Here is a 17,983-nt window from a genome sequence, read left to right on the forward strand (position 1 = left end):
ATATATATATATATATATATATATATATATATATATATCGACACACAGAACAAACAGAGTAGCAATTACCGGAACAACAACAACCTACTAGAATAGAAGCCATCAGGACCAAACAGACACATGTACATCAACAATACTAGCATAATCTTACATTTGCTCTGTTGATCTTACCATTATGGTGAGACTACCAGATTGACTGGATGTTCTTATCTTTTTTCCACACTATATCGTCATCAGTTCCTCAGCCCGATCGCTTGGTTTGCGGCACCATTTATAGCATATGGGGTGAGATCTTCTGGAATTTTTTTTCATTGTTTTTGCCGTTTTTCTGAACACCCTGTTACCAGCCCACCATTTTTCATCAAAAGCGCACGTTCCTGTCAACATATCCTGCTGCCTAATGCCATCGAAACTACCACTATCTCCCACCCACGCAATGGATGCCACGGTTAAACACGAGATATTTTTGAAATTTATTTGTAGGAATTTTCACTGATGATTGAGTGACATTACGTGATGCTCGTTTTTTTTTTGTCTTGCGTGATCCTGTAGATTGTCGTTTCACACGCAGTATGAGAGAAATCACAAACTGGCAGAAACAGATCAGCCACAAGTACCTGTAACTTTACCACTGTTGTCTGTATCTTATTTTTCCCTCACTTTTAAAAGTGACGCCTCCACTGATTCGGCCTATGTAGCTAATGAAATGTAATGAGAAAATAATCTATAGATAACCTATAAAACGTTGCAAGGCTATTAGCTAGTGAGATAGAACACAAGAAAATCTATTAGTGAATAAAGCGGGAAATGGGAATACATCGTATTGTTTTAATCGAAAGCAGTCTGACAAACCTCACTCAAGGTGTTAGCATTATTTGTGACTCCGCTAACGCTACAAACGAACTTCCACCAAACCTGTTTCACTTAAATGATTACTACAAAGGAAAATGGGTTTTGCGTGTATCAAGCATTTGGGTTGAAACACATGAAAGTCCAAAGAAGGGGGTGGCTGAAGGGCAATTAAGAAAAATGAACGAAGAAAAGTGCTATCTACAAGACGATGTTACTAAGCATGAAAAGGTTTACGGTATACATAAATATGCGGTTGTACTACTTTTATGGCCTGGCAATGGCCAACAGATGGCACGGAGGAGAATTCTATTTTAGCCGGAGTTGATTAACTATTTCCACGTTGCTATTAAACGAAGAATTAATGTTGTATCTTGACGACTATTGCAATTGTTTAGTAATTGGGCCATTTACCAATTGATTATTACTCATTATAAATATATAGAAGCGCTAAATAACGCGAGAGTGCACTTATCGTCTATATATCTCTGCCTCTTTGGAAGCATAAGGTACGCCATTGTCTACCCGTGTTAGCCAAAAGCGATTTGGACAAGGTGGTTTCTCTGATTCATCAATCTCACAAGCATCTTCAACAGCTAATACTTAAAAACCCATATCAAATACAATGAAAATTGCCAATCGTTGCATTTTTTACTCGAGATTGATGTTCAATCGAAGTAAAATTCAACTGCCGAGCAAAACGCTCTCGATGAAGGAGAATCTATTTATCGCCCATTGGTGAAATAGAGAACTCGATATGTTTTCCGAGTTGACACGATCGCTTTTTCTCTTACAGTGTGCACAAATTTCACAGATTTTCACTGTTGTCAAAAGGTTGATGAAAACTGTTGAACACATGTCTATTCTGTGGTCGCGCACGAAAATCACATCGATAGGGAAAGCAAACAGGCTGTTGGTTTTACATATCTATATATATATATATACACATGACGATAAGTAACGACAAATGTAATGGTCTTCCATCAAAGTGGCCAAATGTGTTGAGTATTAAACATGCGACATAAGCGATATAGATTGCTGCTGCGACCAACTTTACTGAACTTATTCTATTATTATAATTATTACGACCATTATTACAAATCATATTACGATTCTTACTAGAGAACTATAAGATGATATTATTTAGGTAATAATGTGGCAAATGAACAAATAAACAATAGCGATACCATGACCTGATATTGCCTGATGTTAATTGTTTTGTCATTTATTATCACGACTATTATGATAATTATAATGATGATGCCAATAATTTTCATAAAACATATTTTAATAATTTGATTAATCTTATTGAACAAAGAACACACACGAAAGGTGAAGTCTACACAGAAGTCCGCGCTAACGTAATCTCTATATACCCCGATATACTTATATATATACGTCTATATTATATAAATAGATCCATACCTCAGTGAAGTATAATTTGATTCCTACTATTCATCAAAATACGGTATAGGCGACTACCTTGTCTTTCATTTGTACCCAGATATGTGGCACCTTAGAACCTAACAAAAATTGATCTTTCAATCAGCCTGATGCAGCTGCGGCGCATATATGAAGCGCATATTGCAAAAGGTCGCTTCATGGTGGTCAACTAATAGCACACTTACGATAATTTTGTCCATGAATGATATATTCGATTACCAATGTTCGGGTCACAGATAAAAAAACGTCTGCAGAGCAGTATCTAAAGCATTTTCCGAGCACAGTAGCAATGGCTAAGTAAACATTACTCTAGATGCATGTTTTTATCCCGCAAATAGCCAAGGTTTCCAACTACACATTCTAAGCTAACTTCGTACAAATGTAGGTTGTGAACTGCTCGTACAGATTAGGGGATGCTAGTTTGAATGCCCGAGGATGTTTTATGAGTGCGCACGCTCTTCGATACTTCACCGAAAAAATAAAACGCTTATTGCTTCCTATATGGCTACATGAAAGCCATCTCAGTCAATACGAAAAGATGTTCCATCCCATTGAAACTGGATCGATCTCGTTGTTTCTTGGATGTTTCGACACTTATCGCATTAGAATTTGAGGTGCGATCAAAGTGCGGGGTTCCAGCCAAATGGCTCTTCTCTTCGAACTCGAGCTCGAAATAAAAATCAGATCAAGTACGAATGGCTTTGAACTTCGACAGAAAATATTATTACTTCTATTGCACAGAGTACAGAGCTACAATTGTGTTACCGCTTTAGTTCCTCAATAAACGAAAACGAAGTGCATTCTTTATTTTCTGGTAATAACATTGGCATAAATGCACGCGATTTAGGTCGCCTAGGTTGAATCCGTCGCATTATATGAACAAGCTACGTAGAGTAGTAAAACAGGTAAGAATTAGCTGAAGCCGAGCAACTTGGGCAAATCTGCGCATTAGGCATGCAGAGTGTCTATGCTAACCGCGCTTTTGTACGGGGACCATCGAGCAGATTCTTCCAGTTAGATAGTCTCGACTTCGAAGTCCCGGTCAAGGTGAGCGCACAGTTTCAAAACTGACCTAATTGGAAATAGCCACAGGGAATGACGGACTGATTGGTCGGTGAGATGCCGTGATCAAACATCGGTAGCGGATATCGATGAGCCGACAACCGAAGCTCAGAGTAAAGAGAACCTGAATATGTAATAGTGAGTTTCATAGACATCGCAGCTAACTACCACTGTTCTGTTTTGGAGTCCAAACGATAAGTGGACTTGCACGACAATTAATGATTGTTACCTGCAGCAAACGGGACCAATGATACATGAGAGGAATTCATACAGCTGTTATAACTCACACTAATGTGGATGACGACAGACTTGCTATCGGCGAGGTGCAACTGTCAACTCCGTAGCCTGTCTTAAACTTGGCTTCTCAGGGCAAGACCGATTTACCCGACCGAAGGCTTCTGGTAGGAAAAGACAGTGCCATTTACGTGAAACACTAGAAAATATGTAATAATGTAGACGATATCCATATAATCTATCGAACTTAGGGTGTTCAGGATATCTGCGAATATGAAACCAAGGAAATCAATCCTGGGGTTAGGTGTTGATATTCACTGACGGTGAAATTAATTTAGTATGACCCTTCACATTGCATCAGGCTAATTACTATTATCACGGTAGGGAGATACATGCTTTGGCTCAAAAGACGGCGCGCATCGTCGCTTGTATGAAAGCAACAGTGGATCCTTCGTGATAATCGTATGTGTAGAAGGGTTAAGGATTCCTTGTACGTCCCTAATACGAGATTAGACGTATTATATGTATCTATATATACTGATACGAACAAGCTGGGACAAAACTGGTGTTTTTAGTTAGTAAACTGTATCTAGATAAAAACAGGCATGTAATAAAGTTTTTTAAATGTGGGTTTGTTTCAGGGAAATCTTGCCCGAATTCTTGCCATGAAAGCTGGCCGCAATGTAAACCCTAAATTTCAAGCAATTAAAGAAAAGCCATTGTCATTGTCTGATGCGAAAGCTTCGAACAATAGCTTAGAATCTGATGATTAATTTCTTATCCGTTTTATCCACACCATGATATTTTTGTGGTTCTGTTCTAGAAATAGATTTCCTTTCTCGTCAGTTACTTTTGTAGTGTCAAGGGTAATGGGTGGACGTGCCTCAGCTACGACAAATAGCCGGCCTAAATGAATCCATCTTTATCCTACATAACCTAATAACTTATATCGAGAATTTTTCGAAAAATCAAACATTTCTTTGTACTTTATTGAAACAGTACTCACAATTTCATTCACCCAGATTCCCATATGAGGAATCATTGCTGACGTTGCAATAAACCAAAAAAAAATTTAATCGGTGGTTTCATTTGTGCTCATTCACTCGTCAATAATAGGATAAACCCGTGAGTCTTTAAATTTAAACGACTATCGCTGTCTGTAGTGATTTGCAGACATCACTAACGGTTTGTCTCAAAGGGATATATCCTATATCTATTGTCATTATTATTGAATTTCAAAATTATTGATTAATTATTATTATTGATCATTGATTGATTGACATGATTATTGAATAATCAAAAAAGGCTGTCTGACTGATAAGTCAATTTCAAAGTTGTATTTAGCCAGCTTACACAAAGAAGCATTACTAACTTACCTGTGTTCACTTATTCTTAGGAATAGAGGCTTTCTTAATAGCATCGTTATCAGACTGGAGAACTGATCAAGTTAGATTATTTCAGTGTGTAATCATTTAATATATGTATTTTTTGATGAGAAAAATAAGAACGAACGATGAGTCATTCTACATAGCTGTTTTTTTGTTTTTGGGCCACTTCGAATTAAATCAGTCTAGTTACGATTTATTCAATTCTAGCAACCGGGACAGTTCACTATACATGGAATCATTGACGCGTTAATTCCTTTGCATTTAGAAAATGTATTTTTTATGGACGTATGTTTATGTTCTTCACGATAAGCTGATATTATTAGTATTATAAATAATCTAAATATTATGAAACATGTTGGTGATTGTTGAAAATCTGTGGAACAACACTGCATTTTCCGAAGCTTCGTTAATTTTTTCGCAGTTAAAATTTTAAATTTGTTGGGTGGGAAGAAGAGGACGATATTAGGCATACCTTTTTGGTTCCGGCAATAGCGCAGTAGTATCGAGTTTGTCTACTAAACTTACGGGCACATAAGCGGTTTAGGTCCGAAACCGAGCGTAGGTTGTTTTACCAATATATATTTTTGGAAATCACGAATATTAGGTAGGATCGTTGTGAAGTAGATTTTAAGTAGATGTTCCAGTCGCCATCACCAACCTAGCTCATGATGCATAGAAAAATATAAATACCTACTTTATATACAGGATATATTTCCACATATTTGAATTACTTAGAAAAACAAAAAATTTCAAATATCTGTAAAAACTTTCTCTCCAGTTAATGAACACCAATTTTACTTAGTCCTAATCAACTTTATTTTATTCACTTATCTATGTATTTTTCATTGGTTTATTTACTTATCAATTGACGTCTATTCGACACTTCTTCAATCTGGCCAGCTTTAATGAATGTCGTCCAACCTAAAATAATCAAAAGATTATTAATAGTAGAAGCAGCGGTATTAAAGCCTAAGCAGTAAAATCCATCCTTTTAGTATCATGATCATTACTGTTAGTTCTTGACCTCGCCGCTCGTTTCTCACTGGTGAATTCGATATCACTTTGAACTAACTATAGTAGCCAACTTACAGCTCGTCACGTCTGTATTGTTTGCTTGCAGCTTTTCTACGGTGGGCGTTATTAACGTAAGTTCCCCCCCCCCCCCCCACAATTTCAACTATCATTTTACATGCGCTGTCAGGGTACTTCTTGAAGGATCGTAGTCTGTGTATGCGGCACCTGTGCTCTCTTAACAAAATTAACACTCGCGGAAATCATGCAGCGTCGTTGGTTTATGACGAAGCTAACACTACACTCAGTATTATTAGATATATAGAGCTGGGTAAAGCGATGCCGAGCTTGATAAACTGACACTGTCGTAACATACTGTTCGTGAGTTGTTGTGGAATTTTATTTATTGTGTCAATCTTACGAGTTACCTAGTTATAAATTAAAAGCAGTAAGTAAATCTAACACTTGCGTTCTAGCACAATAATCACTAACCCATTCGGCGCTGGAACTCGTTCCTTCAAAGAACTAAAACATGCTCAAAAGCGTGTGATTAATTTACTATAATCTCTATCAATGCTTTTTTCGGACGTAAACAATTAGTATCCTAACTAGTACCTAAACTCATCCCTGCGGTCCATTAGGTTGCGAGGGAAAATTGATTTTCGAAACTGTTATCTCAGCACAAATTCAGTGACGTCAAATGCTCATTGTCTTGTTTGTGTTTCAGACCTCCGGTAAATAGCGCCTTTCCATAACTGACGTTGATCATATCTCAAAAATCGATTTTTTAAGGGAAATACAGCACAATCATTCGACGAATTCATTGTTTCTTATTCAAAGAGAAATCATTATTGCTCTGAACTGTTGTTTGTACCATTAACTAGAAACATATTTAACGCTTAAAAAAGGTATAACACATACCAATTCAGTCCAGTTCAATCTCCTTAACCGGATCATAACCAACTGCCTGATAAAATCCTTCCAGTTATCTCCGTCTATGTATTAATTATTGGTGCCTTTGGTTGACTTCTCTCCACTCATTGAAACGGTTTGTCTCTCATGGTCAGGACTCGCCATGTCGAACATCCGAAACACATTTTTCATGATTCCTGTTCACCTTATATTAACAACAATACATCATATATATCATACACTTTGAAAAACGCCACAAATCCGACCTTATTCGTTACAGCTCCTCACATTCTTCTCAGTGTTTCTCCGTTCTTCACCTAACTTCTCTTTAGCTTCATATTTCACTGTTCTTCCGGTCCCTTACTGATCAGCGCATCCCATTAATAATTCTATTACCGACTATGACAGCGACGAAGACGGGGCCTGTCCGAGGAGTTCGCGGAGCATTTCAGGCTCAGAAGCGGTAGACTCCCTACTGCTTCCCGCAAGCGAAGGTGCCCATGTCACCATCGAAGTGGTGTCGCCTGTCGATGAAACTGTACTTTGCTGCTGTGGCAGATGGCTAAATAAAGGATTGTCTGTGGGTGGATGCCGATAGGGGGAAGAAGCCATCTGACGTGGCAGCTGCTGGTCCGGCGGTAATGATGAAGAAATCACCTTTCGTAAACGGCTGTCTTGGTGCGACGTTGCATTAAGCTCAGTGGGAAGTTTGAGCGGGGCGTTGGGCATGGACTCCTTTTCGAGAAATGCAATGAACTGGTTGGTAAACGACTGTGGAACGATAAGAAACAAAGGAGGGGGGGGGGAATTTTATTGTTATGGTGTTTGAACTTTGTTGAAGAAGAAACAAAAACTGAACTGGCAGCGGTAACTTGCAGCGGTGTTGTTATCAATATAAGAATCCGTTTCATGCAGCTCGAAAAAGTTACGCTAGGCTGTCGAAAAAGTACTCGCGGTTTTAAGCAAAATTAAAGCAAGTACTTTTATCTGTGGCAGATCTGCGGGGACCGAAGTAGATATCTGCCTGATGATACAGGATTCGGGCTGTGCGACGCATGCACTAAAATTTTCCAATGAATTTCTCTCAATAATTGCCGATTGCTTAAAGATTTGTACTGCTTGACATTGTCATAATGGGAACGGCGCCTTTTCTGCTCACTTGTTCCAGTTAATTTCTTTCAGTAGCTTATTGTAATCCTATTAGTTGTTGTTACTAAAGGTCCGAATCGACTGTTTTGCCTGACAAAGCAAGCTTTAATGCACGATTTTCTTCCCAACACACCAGACACATAGTATAACATTTCGGCACCAGTCTGGGCTTTGCCACATTTTATAAAAAGCATTTTTTTACTTTTCTTTATTTGCACATTATTGTCGTATGTGATTTATTTTTTATCAACTCTACTTAACTGCTTTGCAGAAATGCAACAATGTCGTTACGTATCTGTATAGTTTCACAGATGGAAATACAATCGAATAAATTCTTTTGTATCGATTCATGTAGCGTCCAAACTTCCAGCTTCGTTTTGGAGCCAGCTTTCGTCAACTAATTTAACGGTTTGAAACTGGATAGTGGTGGATGTTTAGTCCTTCATGATTTCATGGCTGCCTACGTGTTGCATAATTTCATCAACTTTTTTTGTAATTGGACAATCACTATAAGAAATTATCTTTCACATCGAAATTTTTAGAATGAAAGCCACAGAACCATCTTCACGCTATTCCTTCCGGTATCCCATATTTACTACAAGCATCAATTTTTTTATGGCTTTGGGGAGCATTTGTGCCTTCATCGTAAAACAGCAATAGCAAATAATGAATTTTTGCAGACATTCAATTTATTTTCAAAGCCTTCTACCCGACCTGATGCGACTTATGTTAGCTGAGATACCGGATTAAGCTCACTGGCTAAAAAACGGTCAATCCTTTTTTGACAACCAAATACACCACAGACACACGCCTAGAGTAACTTTTTTAACTTTTAGTCTTCGTCTGCAAATATGTTTAATGCACTTACGTCATTCGGGTCGTTGCCGGAACTGGTTGATTGTTGACCTCCACCGAAAATACCGAGAAATCCTCTTTGACCACTTCCCAGCCCAGTTTTGCGAGCCTCACCTTCACTAAATTCCAAATAGCCGGTAATACATCGAAGGACATCATTCTTTTTGTCAGCCGGAGCCGTGAAGTATCCGAGTAACATGTTCTTGATCAACTGCCTAAAAGAAATACAATGATAAGCATTGGGTTGTTTAGAGAAGTATTACTTTGGTCTTTGTTCAAGTAAGGTCTACCTGCCTAGATACCTGTTGTGTATTGAGGTGCTTCGTTCTCCCATGCTATCAAGCAATACACAGACTTTACTGGAATTAAGTTTTAATCGTGACAAAAAGCATGAAAATTAAATTTCACAGTTAATTTTTTTATTAATAGATACCATTACGAAGGAAAAATGACACGCAACAAAAATAATCGCCGGCCTGCGTTACACGACCACGTTCTATAACTCACTTCTCTACTTGACCTTCAGCTCCTTCAGCCTTGCGACATTTGCTAAGCGCCGCTTGCAACTGATCATCACTTTCAGCTAGCTTCTGCTGAAGTCTGCTCAAATCGGAGTTTTTTTGTTCCAGTTGTTCAGAGAGTCGCTGTGTAGCTTGCACCGTTTCCGATACATTCGACAGCGTCTCTTCTTTTGCCGCGACCGCGGCCTCCAACTCGAGAATTCGCTCATTTTTGCGCTTTTGCTCTGCCTCGTACTGTTTCTGTAAAATGTTACAAAGAAACAAAGACAAAAAATAGCTTACGTTAATTTTTTTTATGATTAAATTGTTGCAATTTGTTTTGGAACACAGCGACAGGTGGCTGACGAATGATACATTTTATACATATATTAAACGTATTTCTCTAATGATTGTACTTACGGCATGTAACATTTGCCCATACAACCTATTTTATATCGATATCACCATCGATGGTATATCTTTAGCTACACCGCTTTGTCAAGTAAGGTTAAATGTAAAAAGCGCTTCTGATTATTGCCTTAATGGCAGAATTTTACGCTTCACTGACCTTTGCCGTCCGAATCTGGTTGTCAGCTTCCCTCTGCATTTGTTCGAGAACAACCTGAAGGCTAGCGAGGCTCGTTTGACTTTGCTGAAGGCGGTCCTCCATTTGACTAAGTTCCTCCAAGGCTTCGTCCCGCTGACATGAAACTGTTTCCAGTTCCGCTTCGAGGATTTCGACCCGTTCAGAGGCCGCTGCGGTGACAGCCTGCACACTCGAATCTGTGTAACGCGCATTTGCCTCAAACTCACTGAGCTGTATAGAAATTTCGTATACAGCAATAGTCACGGGAAGGCAATGCGTTGCGAGCAAGTTATATAACAGCACACGCAAAATTCATCAGAGATTAGCGTACATTGGCGCTCGCAAATAACAAATATACGCAAAGCATAAATTGCAAAACAGTTGGCTAATACTTGAAAAATTACGGTGCTTCTCTGAGAAAGTATTTGTAGGTCTTATTCGTTCTGGTCGTCACATCTCAGTATATTCATATGGTCTTATTCGTTCTGGTCGTCACATCTCAGTATATTCATATAACTATTTGTGGAGCCGTCTAATATGTATTATGTAGTGTCAAACCTACTTTTATCCCTGTCCTGCACAAGTATGACTACCTTTTGTTGTAAGCTGGCTATTCGATGCTCATGGGCAAGTATTTCTTTGGTATGTCGTTCATCTTCACTGGCCAGATGCGCTCTCAATCGTTGCACATCGACGTTTAGACGAGATTCGTTGTCTAGTAACTTTTGTATACGTTGTTTCAGTTCGGCGTTCTCTTGTCCCTTGTGCTGGATTGTGCGTGTAAGAGTTTGCTGCTCACCTTCCAGTGCGGCAATCTACGACAAAAAGCAACACATTTTTATTAAAAAAAAAAAAAAAGCCGTGCAACAAAATGTACGCTGTACCCATTAAAGTAAAGAATTTTCACCATTGCTTATACTAGAAGCATTAGCAGCGAAGGAGACATAAGTAAACAGTCCATGGAATCAAAAATTTTGTAAAAGTAAATTGTTCACACTTAAACCCTTTACATACTTGATTAGAAGCTCGTTCAGCAGTAGCCGATAGATACTTCCCGAATATAGCCTAAATAAATAACTAGAAAAAATTTACACGTTTTCTATAGATCTTGAGTTGTTATGTTCGGCGCCACTTTTTATTTGCTATGAAACACTTATATAATACCACCCCATCAAAGCATTATATTCGACAAGAATTCTTTTTAATAGATTTACCTTGTCTGTCAGTAGAGGCGTGGCTGCTTGAGGCTCTGCGGGCGCCTGCTGCAGTCGCTGTACCTCTCCCTGCGTCTGTTGGAGTTGCTGTTGCAACTGAATCGTAAGCTGTTTCTCGTTAGCCAAGGCGCTCATCAGGCCGTCGAGCCGTCCTTTCAAATCATTGTTTTCTCGAGCCTTGTCGCTCACAACCGCAATCATTTGTTCTTTCTCGGTACTGAGCTGCTGCATACCCTTCTCCAGGGCTTGCCGTACTACCTGCAGCGCTTCAAGCTCCCTCTGCGCATTCGCCAATTTATTAGCGCTTTCCTGCCGTTCAGATTCGGCAGCCTCAAGTTGCTTCGAGTACGTTGTTATCTGTTCCGTCGTACTCGAATGTCCCTGACCAGATTCCATTTGTATTTGAACTAGCTTCTGTTGACACATATCCAACTCATGTTTGGCTGCTTCTAACTCGCTTACTACACTGTCTCGGCTATGTCGCAACAGCTCTAATTCCTGTTCGCTAGTTTCTAGTCTCTGACGAAGGTTTGCCATTTCTTCGTCCATTTCCTGGCTATTTACTGAAGCTAAAGTAGCTTGACTTAGCGCCTCTACCTGCTTTTCAAGTTCCTCTGCTCGTTGTATATGCTTTGATTCATCGACACGAAGCAGCTGTAACTCGCCAGTCAATTGCAAAATCTTACTCTCCTGTTGACGGGTTGTCTTGAGAAGAACGGCGGCCTCGTCGTGACCGCTGATACTCTCTTTTTGAAGGTCAGCTAAAAGAACCTGGATATTTTGGAGTTCTTGCGTCAGCGACGCTTCGCGGGCCGCAGCAACTTCAAGTTGAGAAAGGGATTCGGCAAGCGACTGCTTTAGTTCAACTAATGCCTCTTTGTTCGCCGTGAGTTCGTGCTCAATTGCTTCGACACTGTTGGCAGCGGACGCTCGTACCTTTTCGAGCTCAGCCTGTAGCTCCTGAACCGCAGCTTGCTCACATTCAAGTTGTTGCTTCATTAAGGTGATCCTCTTCTCGGCCTCGGTTTGTACTTCCATGTGATTCGAGACATCGGCTACACGCTCCCGGGCATTCAGCTCAGCGATTTGTTGTATAAGCATAGCTTCACTTGTTTTAGCTTTCTCTAGCTTAGCGGCTATTGCTTCACGATCCGTTGTAGCCTTCTTCAGTTGCCCCTGGATAGTCTTCAACTCCTCGTTGACATTCCGAAGCGAACGCAGCTCATCTTCGAGGGCTATTTTCTCGGTTAGTATTGTCTTTTTCTGATCTGCAATTAGTTCGAGATTTTTAACTACTGTGTTTGTACTGTGCTCAAATCGTTGCACCTTATCAGAAAGATCGCTCAGGCCGACCCGCGCTTCAGACAGTTTCTCGTCACTTAGTTCAGCATCTCCCAGCAAAACCGATACAACCTCTTTACAAAACGTCTCGTACTTCTTCGCTGAGGAAACACTACCACCGCTAGTAACAGCCTCCTCTGAACGAATTCCTTCGAGTTCCGCTTCGAGATTCTCATTTTCCTGTTCCAGAGCCTCCAGCCGATTTTTCAGCGTGTTGTTTTCGTGTTTCAGCTTTTCAAACTCTAGTTTGATACCTTGGCCAGCTTCAAGCTGTCGTTGCGCCTCTTCCAGAGATGATCGCAATTCGAGAAGTTCATGGGCAGTTTCGTCCAGTTTGGCGGCAGATGAGCCCACGGCTGTGAGTGGGCTCGGATCCCCGCTACTCCTTGCAGAGAACACAACTGGCGGAGTTCCACCATCGCCCCAATCATCACCCCAGTCGTCGAGGCTAACCTCGTGAACAGCCGCAGGAGCCATTGGCGTAACACCTTTTCGATATTGTTCGAGTTCGCCTTCAGCTCGCTTGAGCTTGTTTTGAAGTTCGTCCTTGATTAATATAACTTTGCTCATCTCTTCTTGGTATTGTTGGTCGAGCTGAAGAAGCGAGTCTTCTAAACGAGTTTTTTCCTGTCTAAGTGACTCGATGGTTTCCTGGAGTAGATAGAGACATATTGAATTTGAAGTGCCTTGCGCCGTATGGAATAACATGAAGTAAATAAAATTTATCTATAATGATTCATAGGTTAGTGCCTGCATAAAGCTGTTTAGGTGATGTTTAAAATTAGCCGGCGCAACATGGGTTTTCCATATATAGAGAAAACGTTATCTCTCGAATTGATAAACGTTATTTATTAGTTCTACGATAGTCACTGTCATTATTGAACATATTAGAAGCGCATCATGAAAGTATCGCTAACCGCTGCTGATGCCGAATTCCCTTCCTGATTGGACGACTGGCCAGAATCTGAAAAGTAGATTTAATATATTATTATTTATTAAATTATTGTTATTTATTCTATTATTATGAATGTTTCTCTATCAAATAGACATTGGTACAAAAAATCGGTATCGAAACTTCTACAGTTCTGACAGTGTTCTGACGATGGTCTTTGTCGGAGATTTAAAGTCTAAAATCTTTTAAACGCTTATTCGTTGCGATTCTCAAAGAAATTAGTGACAAAAGGAACTACTCACTGTAATTGCCATCCTGATCGAAAACATCACGGGCAAAGTTTTGCACATGAGATGTAATCTGGTTGAACTGGTTGAACCACGTCATGACGACCAAGGAGGTTCTGTCTGCGGGTTAGTCAATCGAATATTGCTTATTTATGGCAAACTGCTATGAATTAAAGAGTATTTCGCCAACTTATTCGGTTAAGATTACATGGCAGTACTTCAACTATGAAAATCTATATCTAAATTTCCACTTGTAAGAATGTATGCGTGATGTATTGAAACAGGCCAGCAGATACACACCCTCAAGCATCCCCATTCTGAAACGGTCTTTTTTTAACGATGAAGCGCACTATTTTGATATTAGTTTATCGATTTTACAAATGAAAGACCCAAAACAGTGAAATCGGTCTGACAGGTGCGATATATCATAATATTAGCCCAGTCATATTTTCAGATTTTGGTCTATTACTCAAGAAAAAACTTTCCTTTCCACATCATCAACCGCTGCTACCTCAATGTGCGTTAACTAATTCAATTAGCACCCATGGCATACCTTAGTTGAACCTTACAATCCGTATGTAACTGCAGTTCTATTGTATACATAACGCGCGAACATAAAGACGTGTCTTTATGTTCTCTTTTTGCTTTACTTTTTGCCTTAATGATCTGTATTGAACATTAAAGCAGCTGCCAAAATACTAACCAGTACTCAATTAATTCGTTTTAATAATTTAAAAAAGAGGATATCGTAAGATGAATAGGAATAAGTGGAGTCAAAATCGCTCATATTTTACTTGAAACGTCAGTAAAAAAATATTTGATTATCTTTATGGGTCAGATGGACGTGTTCTTTGTATATCTTTGTACATCGCTTAATCAATAGAATCCGACAAGAGAATAATGAGTATGAACGTGGAGCACCAGTGCATTCATCTCTGCTCATAGTGCCAGGGGACACAACCACACCATATATTTCGTTTTTATTTGAAATCGACGCTAAAGATACAATGGTTCTTGGTTCTGTCATAAACTCAGCAAAGGCCGATACTGAAAAAAAGGACACCATAGCTTGTGGTCTGCTCATATCAATGCGATACCCCCCCCCCCCCCCTCTCCAATGCATATGACGTTTGGCGTAGTGGACATAATCAGGTTACAAAAATAACTAAAATTTGCCTCTAGCATTAATTCGAGCTATACAAATTGTGTAAAAACATACTTTTTTTTTGGGAATCTCAGTTTTTCTTATTGCCTAGAACGTTAAAAATCAGCTTTCCCCATTCGTTTCGTTAACAAAAGCACGGGTTCGTACGTACCCCCAGCTGTTTAGTGGATGTACCCCAATGAGACAGGCCCGCGTCCTGACGAAAGTCGCGTCGTAACCGGGTGGAACTTTTTCTTTGGCGCCACAGAACAATCCTGAACTATTTCATCAAATGCCACATAAATCAAAAAGCCGTTGCACTTTCACTATTGGCCAGACCATTGATTCTAACTACACAAGCACTGAACTGGAGATGATCACAGATAGGGACGGCGCCTAAGGGTGGATATAGTTTATGTGGGATATACTATACTTATGGTGCTATTTATTGTAGATTTCCCTCACATCGGTAACTGTTTGATCCACGGGTATTCTAGATTCCAACAGGATCTATGACGACACTCGGTTCAGGCACCTGAAACTAGAATTAAAGGTGACAATGGTTGTGTACATCTCTCTACTTCTGGGTTAGACGTCACACACGTCAGAAAACATACGAATCACATCAAATCGCAAATCGGCTGGTAGCCTACTAATCCTATGTGGGTAAAGACAATACTCCGATCACCCTTTCTTCAAATGCCGTGTCGTCTGCTAGGTGCAGTCTCTTCATTCGTACGGTGCTGTGGTGCTTTGCTGCAGTATTTTTTCAGAATATTTGTTATTCTCAATATTCGCTGTTAGTCTTGTTCAAGTTATGGTAGAACAATTGCATAATAAAAATGAAGTCGTTTTGTTCTTAAACAAGTTTGTAATTAGCACGTCAGCCTATTTGACATGAATCGTTTAAGGGGTGCGTGACAACGATTATTATCGTTTACTGGGCGTAGGAACAATCCATTTGATTATTATTGAAAACAATCGATGGTATACTTTTTGTCGCACGTAACACGTAGGCCAGCATTGTGTATAAACGAACGTGCATATTGTACGACCGTGTAATGAATTACGGATTAAATATCAAATAGTATTGATCTGACTGAATGCAAAAGAGTAATGTACAGTTGCCAGAAAACTGGTACTAGAAACCTGTTCGCACTTATTATTCCTCGTACTACATTGATATAGGCACTGCCTCAACATTTACCCATGCACTGTTAGCTTGACGCATACTCAAAAAATTGTCAAATGACAGACACACCCATATCTATACTCAACACTGTTACAATTTCTTCTGCTTGAAGGTATTAGTCCTAGTATGTGTCCCGTTCCCAACCCTATAACTATGCTGATTGCTTTCATCAAGAACTTCCGAGTCCGACACGCTCATAGCTGTCTTGCGCCTCTCTAGTGCCATCGACCATCATCAACTACTAGGTGAGCACCCAATGGAAGACGTACTAAAGGCCGAGTACGAAATTATTGTTGTTTTGATTTTTTCGTTAATGTATATGTCTGTGTGTAGTGTGTGCACATTCAGCAGTAACACTTCTAGCCCGCTCACACGGTGTGTATCCCATTCTCATAAAGGGAGCCTACCTGCCGTGTGTCTGCCTGTTTATCTAGCTGGCTGGCGTCTTGTTGACTATATGAGTCCAGCGTTGTTTTCCTTGCTCCGTGTTGTTCCGTTGTCGCCGCTTACCAATCGTGGTCACGTTGTATTGTTGCACGCGATCAACTAGCTAGCAAGAGCTCACTTGTACATACACACACACACACACACACACACACATATATATATATATATATAGATATATATAAAACGTCTCCTGCGTAGCGGCTGGCGCTGCGTTTAGAGAATATTGCGTCGACCTCGATGCTGGCGAATAGGTGGTTCAATACATCGGCACAATGGTTCTATACAACGCCGGATCATTGTAGACATTGGCAAGTGTGTTGAGAACAAAAGTCACGTCGGCGACAACTACGACCCGGCTGATTAACAGGTTTAACTCCTTCACGTTAATAGTACAGGCAAAGGCGAATATACACAGTAGAGGAGAGCATAAGCCCTGGAAACTGTCTGTGAGCTATTCAGCTTGTCGAAAGCAGCGAGTGAATAGGAACTTCTTCAGAAGCAAATACGTGATTGCGGCGGCAGCGCCGACAGCTGCGCTCCAACCATAACGACGATTTCTGCGGCTGTTAATGTTGGTCATGTCGTAGTTATGTGCCCAGATGTGTAGTAAGCCGTTCGAAGAAGAAGTTAAATGTAGCAGGGCAAACGAAAGGATCGAACTCTGCCAAGGAGACTGCAGACGGTGTAATATTGCCTGGATGAAATAGTTGTAAAATTAGGCGGTAATAACAGCACAGAAAACCCGAAGCGAATACAAAGGAGCGAGCTGGAGAAATCGCTTGGTAAGAGAAAATCCACTGTGTCAATGTCAAGTAATGTAAAAACTTATACGCTCTGTTTCTTGCTCGCATATAGCTATTTTAGTGAAGTTGTATGCTAAAAAGTTACATTGTCATTCCAAAAACACGCTTTCCTACAAAATACGGTGGCCAATGGAAATGATGCGATATCATGTGCTAGAACCGTTGCAAGTGGCGTACGCGAGCGAAACTTGCCATGCTCAAAGTACTCTTATCATAGGTATCAACAAAGAACGAATGGTGTGGTGAAGGTCTTCGTTTTCGACTAAAGCGGATCATAATGAAGTTATGTAGTGAGTGAGTGAGTATTACTGTGTGCTTCCAACGTCGAGGATACAAAACAACTGTAGCACAATACAAGTGCAGCGATTGCGCCTTATTCCGCGCCGATTGGCGAGAACTCATTACCTGTGGGTGACCGTTAATTCCACTGAATTGATTTCACCTAGCGGAGCGACAATAAATACGTTTTCGCTTCACTTGTAAGTATCGTTCGTTTTTACACATCTCGTATATATATATATATATATATATATATACATATTAGTGGCAAGCATACCGCATGTCGGCATCTCGCATTTATATATTTATGTATATCATTTTTTTTTTGCAATAAAGGAATTTTTACTCTGTATTACACATGTGGTTCTTGCCGGCCTCTTTCGTTCTCGTGTATA

The 17,983-nt window shown here is 40.0% G+C and overlaps 2 protein-coding genes across 15 annotated transcripts in view; one reads left to right on the plus strand and one right to left on the minus strand.

Annotated features, from left to right (window-relative positions):
* Positions 1 to 5,768: 5,768 nt before the first annotated feature.
* LOC111250196 (uncharacterized) lies at positions 5,769 to 16,611 on the minus strand. Of its 7 annotated transcripts, none has more exons than XM_022805048.2 (11): positions 16,467 to 16,611; positions 15,333 to 15,408; positions 15,040 to 15,147; positions 13,739 to 13,843; positions 13,462 to 13,508; positions 11,204 to 13,195; positions 10,583 to 10,804; positions 9,972 to 10,220; positions 9,411 to 9,664; positions 8,917 to 9,118; positions 5,769 to 7,670 (listed from the first exon to the last, which is right to left on the minus strand). In XM_022805048.2, the coding sequence occupies exons 4-11, from the start codon at positions 13,821 to 13,823 to the stop codon at positions 7,299 to 7,301; spliced, it is 3,423 nt and encodes a 1,140-aa protein (XP_022660783.1). In that variant the 5' UTR covers positions 13,824 to 13,843; positions 15,040 to 15,147; positions 15,333 to 15,408; positions 16,467 to 16,611; the 3' UTR covers positions 5,769 to 7,298. The 7 variants fall into 7 exon arrangements, 6 of the variants coding, with proteins under 6 accessions (XP_022660783.1, XP_086842975.1, XP_086842976.1 ...); XM_086986849.1 differs by lacking the exon at positions 16,467 to 16,611 and adding an exon at positions 16,075 to 16,193; XR_002673217.2 differs by lacking the exon at positions 16,467 to 16,611 and having other exon boundaries at positions 5,769 to 5,897; positions 6,909 to 7,670; positions 15,040 to 15,996.
* A 99-nt stretch (positions 16,612 to 16,710) lies between these two features.
* SCAP (SREBP cleavage activating protein) overlaps positions 16,711 to 17,983 on the plus strand; it is a 22,557-nt gene continuing 21,284 nt past the window's right edge. For 5 of the 8 annotated variants that reach the window (XR_015326255.1, XM_086986844.1, XM_086986846.1 and 2 more), the window contains exon 1: positions 16,711 to 17,788. The gene's annotated coding sequence lies outside the window, so the exon portion shown is untranslated. The remainder of the gene's footprint in view (positions 17,789 to 17,983) is intronic. The other 3 variants (XM_086986847.1, XM_086986848.1, XM_022805045.2) reach the window with 3 other exon arrangements.

This window comes from Varroa destructor, unplaced genomic scaffold (assembly GCF_002443255.2).
Source record: "Varroa destructor unplaced genomic scaffold, Vdes_3.0 BEIS01000004.1, whole genome shotgun sequence".
Classification (NCBI taxonomy): Eukaryota; Metazoa; Arthropoda; class Arachnida; order Mesostigmata; family Varroidae; genus Varroa; species Varroa destructor.

Coding starts and splice junctions, on each gene's coding strand:
- LOC111250196 (XM_086986850.1), bottom strand. CDS start 13,823: ATGACGTGGTTCAACCAGTTCAACCAGATTACATCTCATGTGCAAAAC. Junction 13,509..13,738: donor CGATCAGGATGGCAATTACA/GTGAGTAGTTCC, acceptor TCTACTTTTCAG/ATTCTGGCCAGTCGTCCAAT. Junction 7,671..8,916: donor CCGGCAACGACCCGAATGAC/GTAAGTGCATTA, acceptor ATCGTTCCACAG/TCGTTTACCAACCAGTTCAT.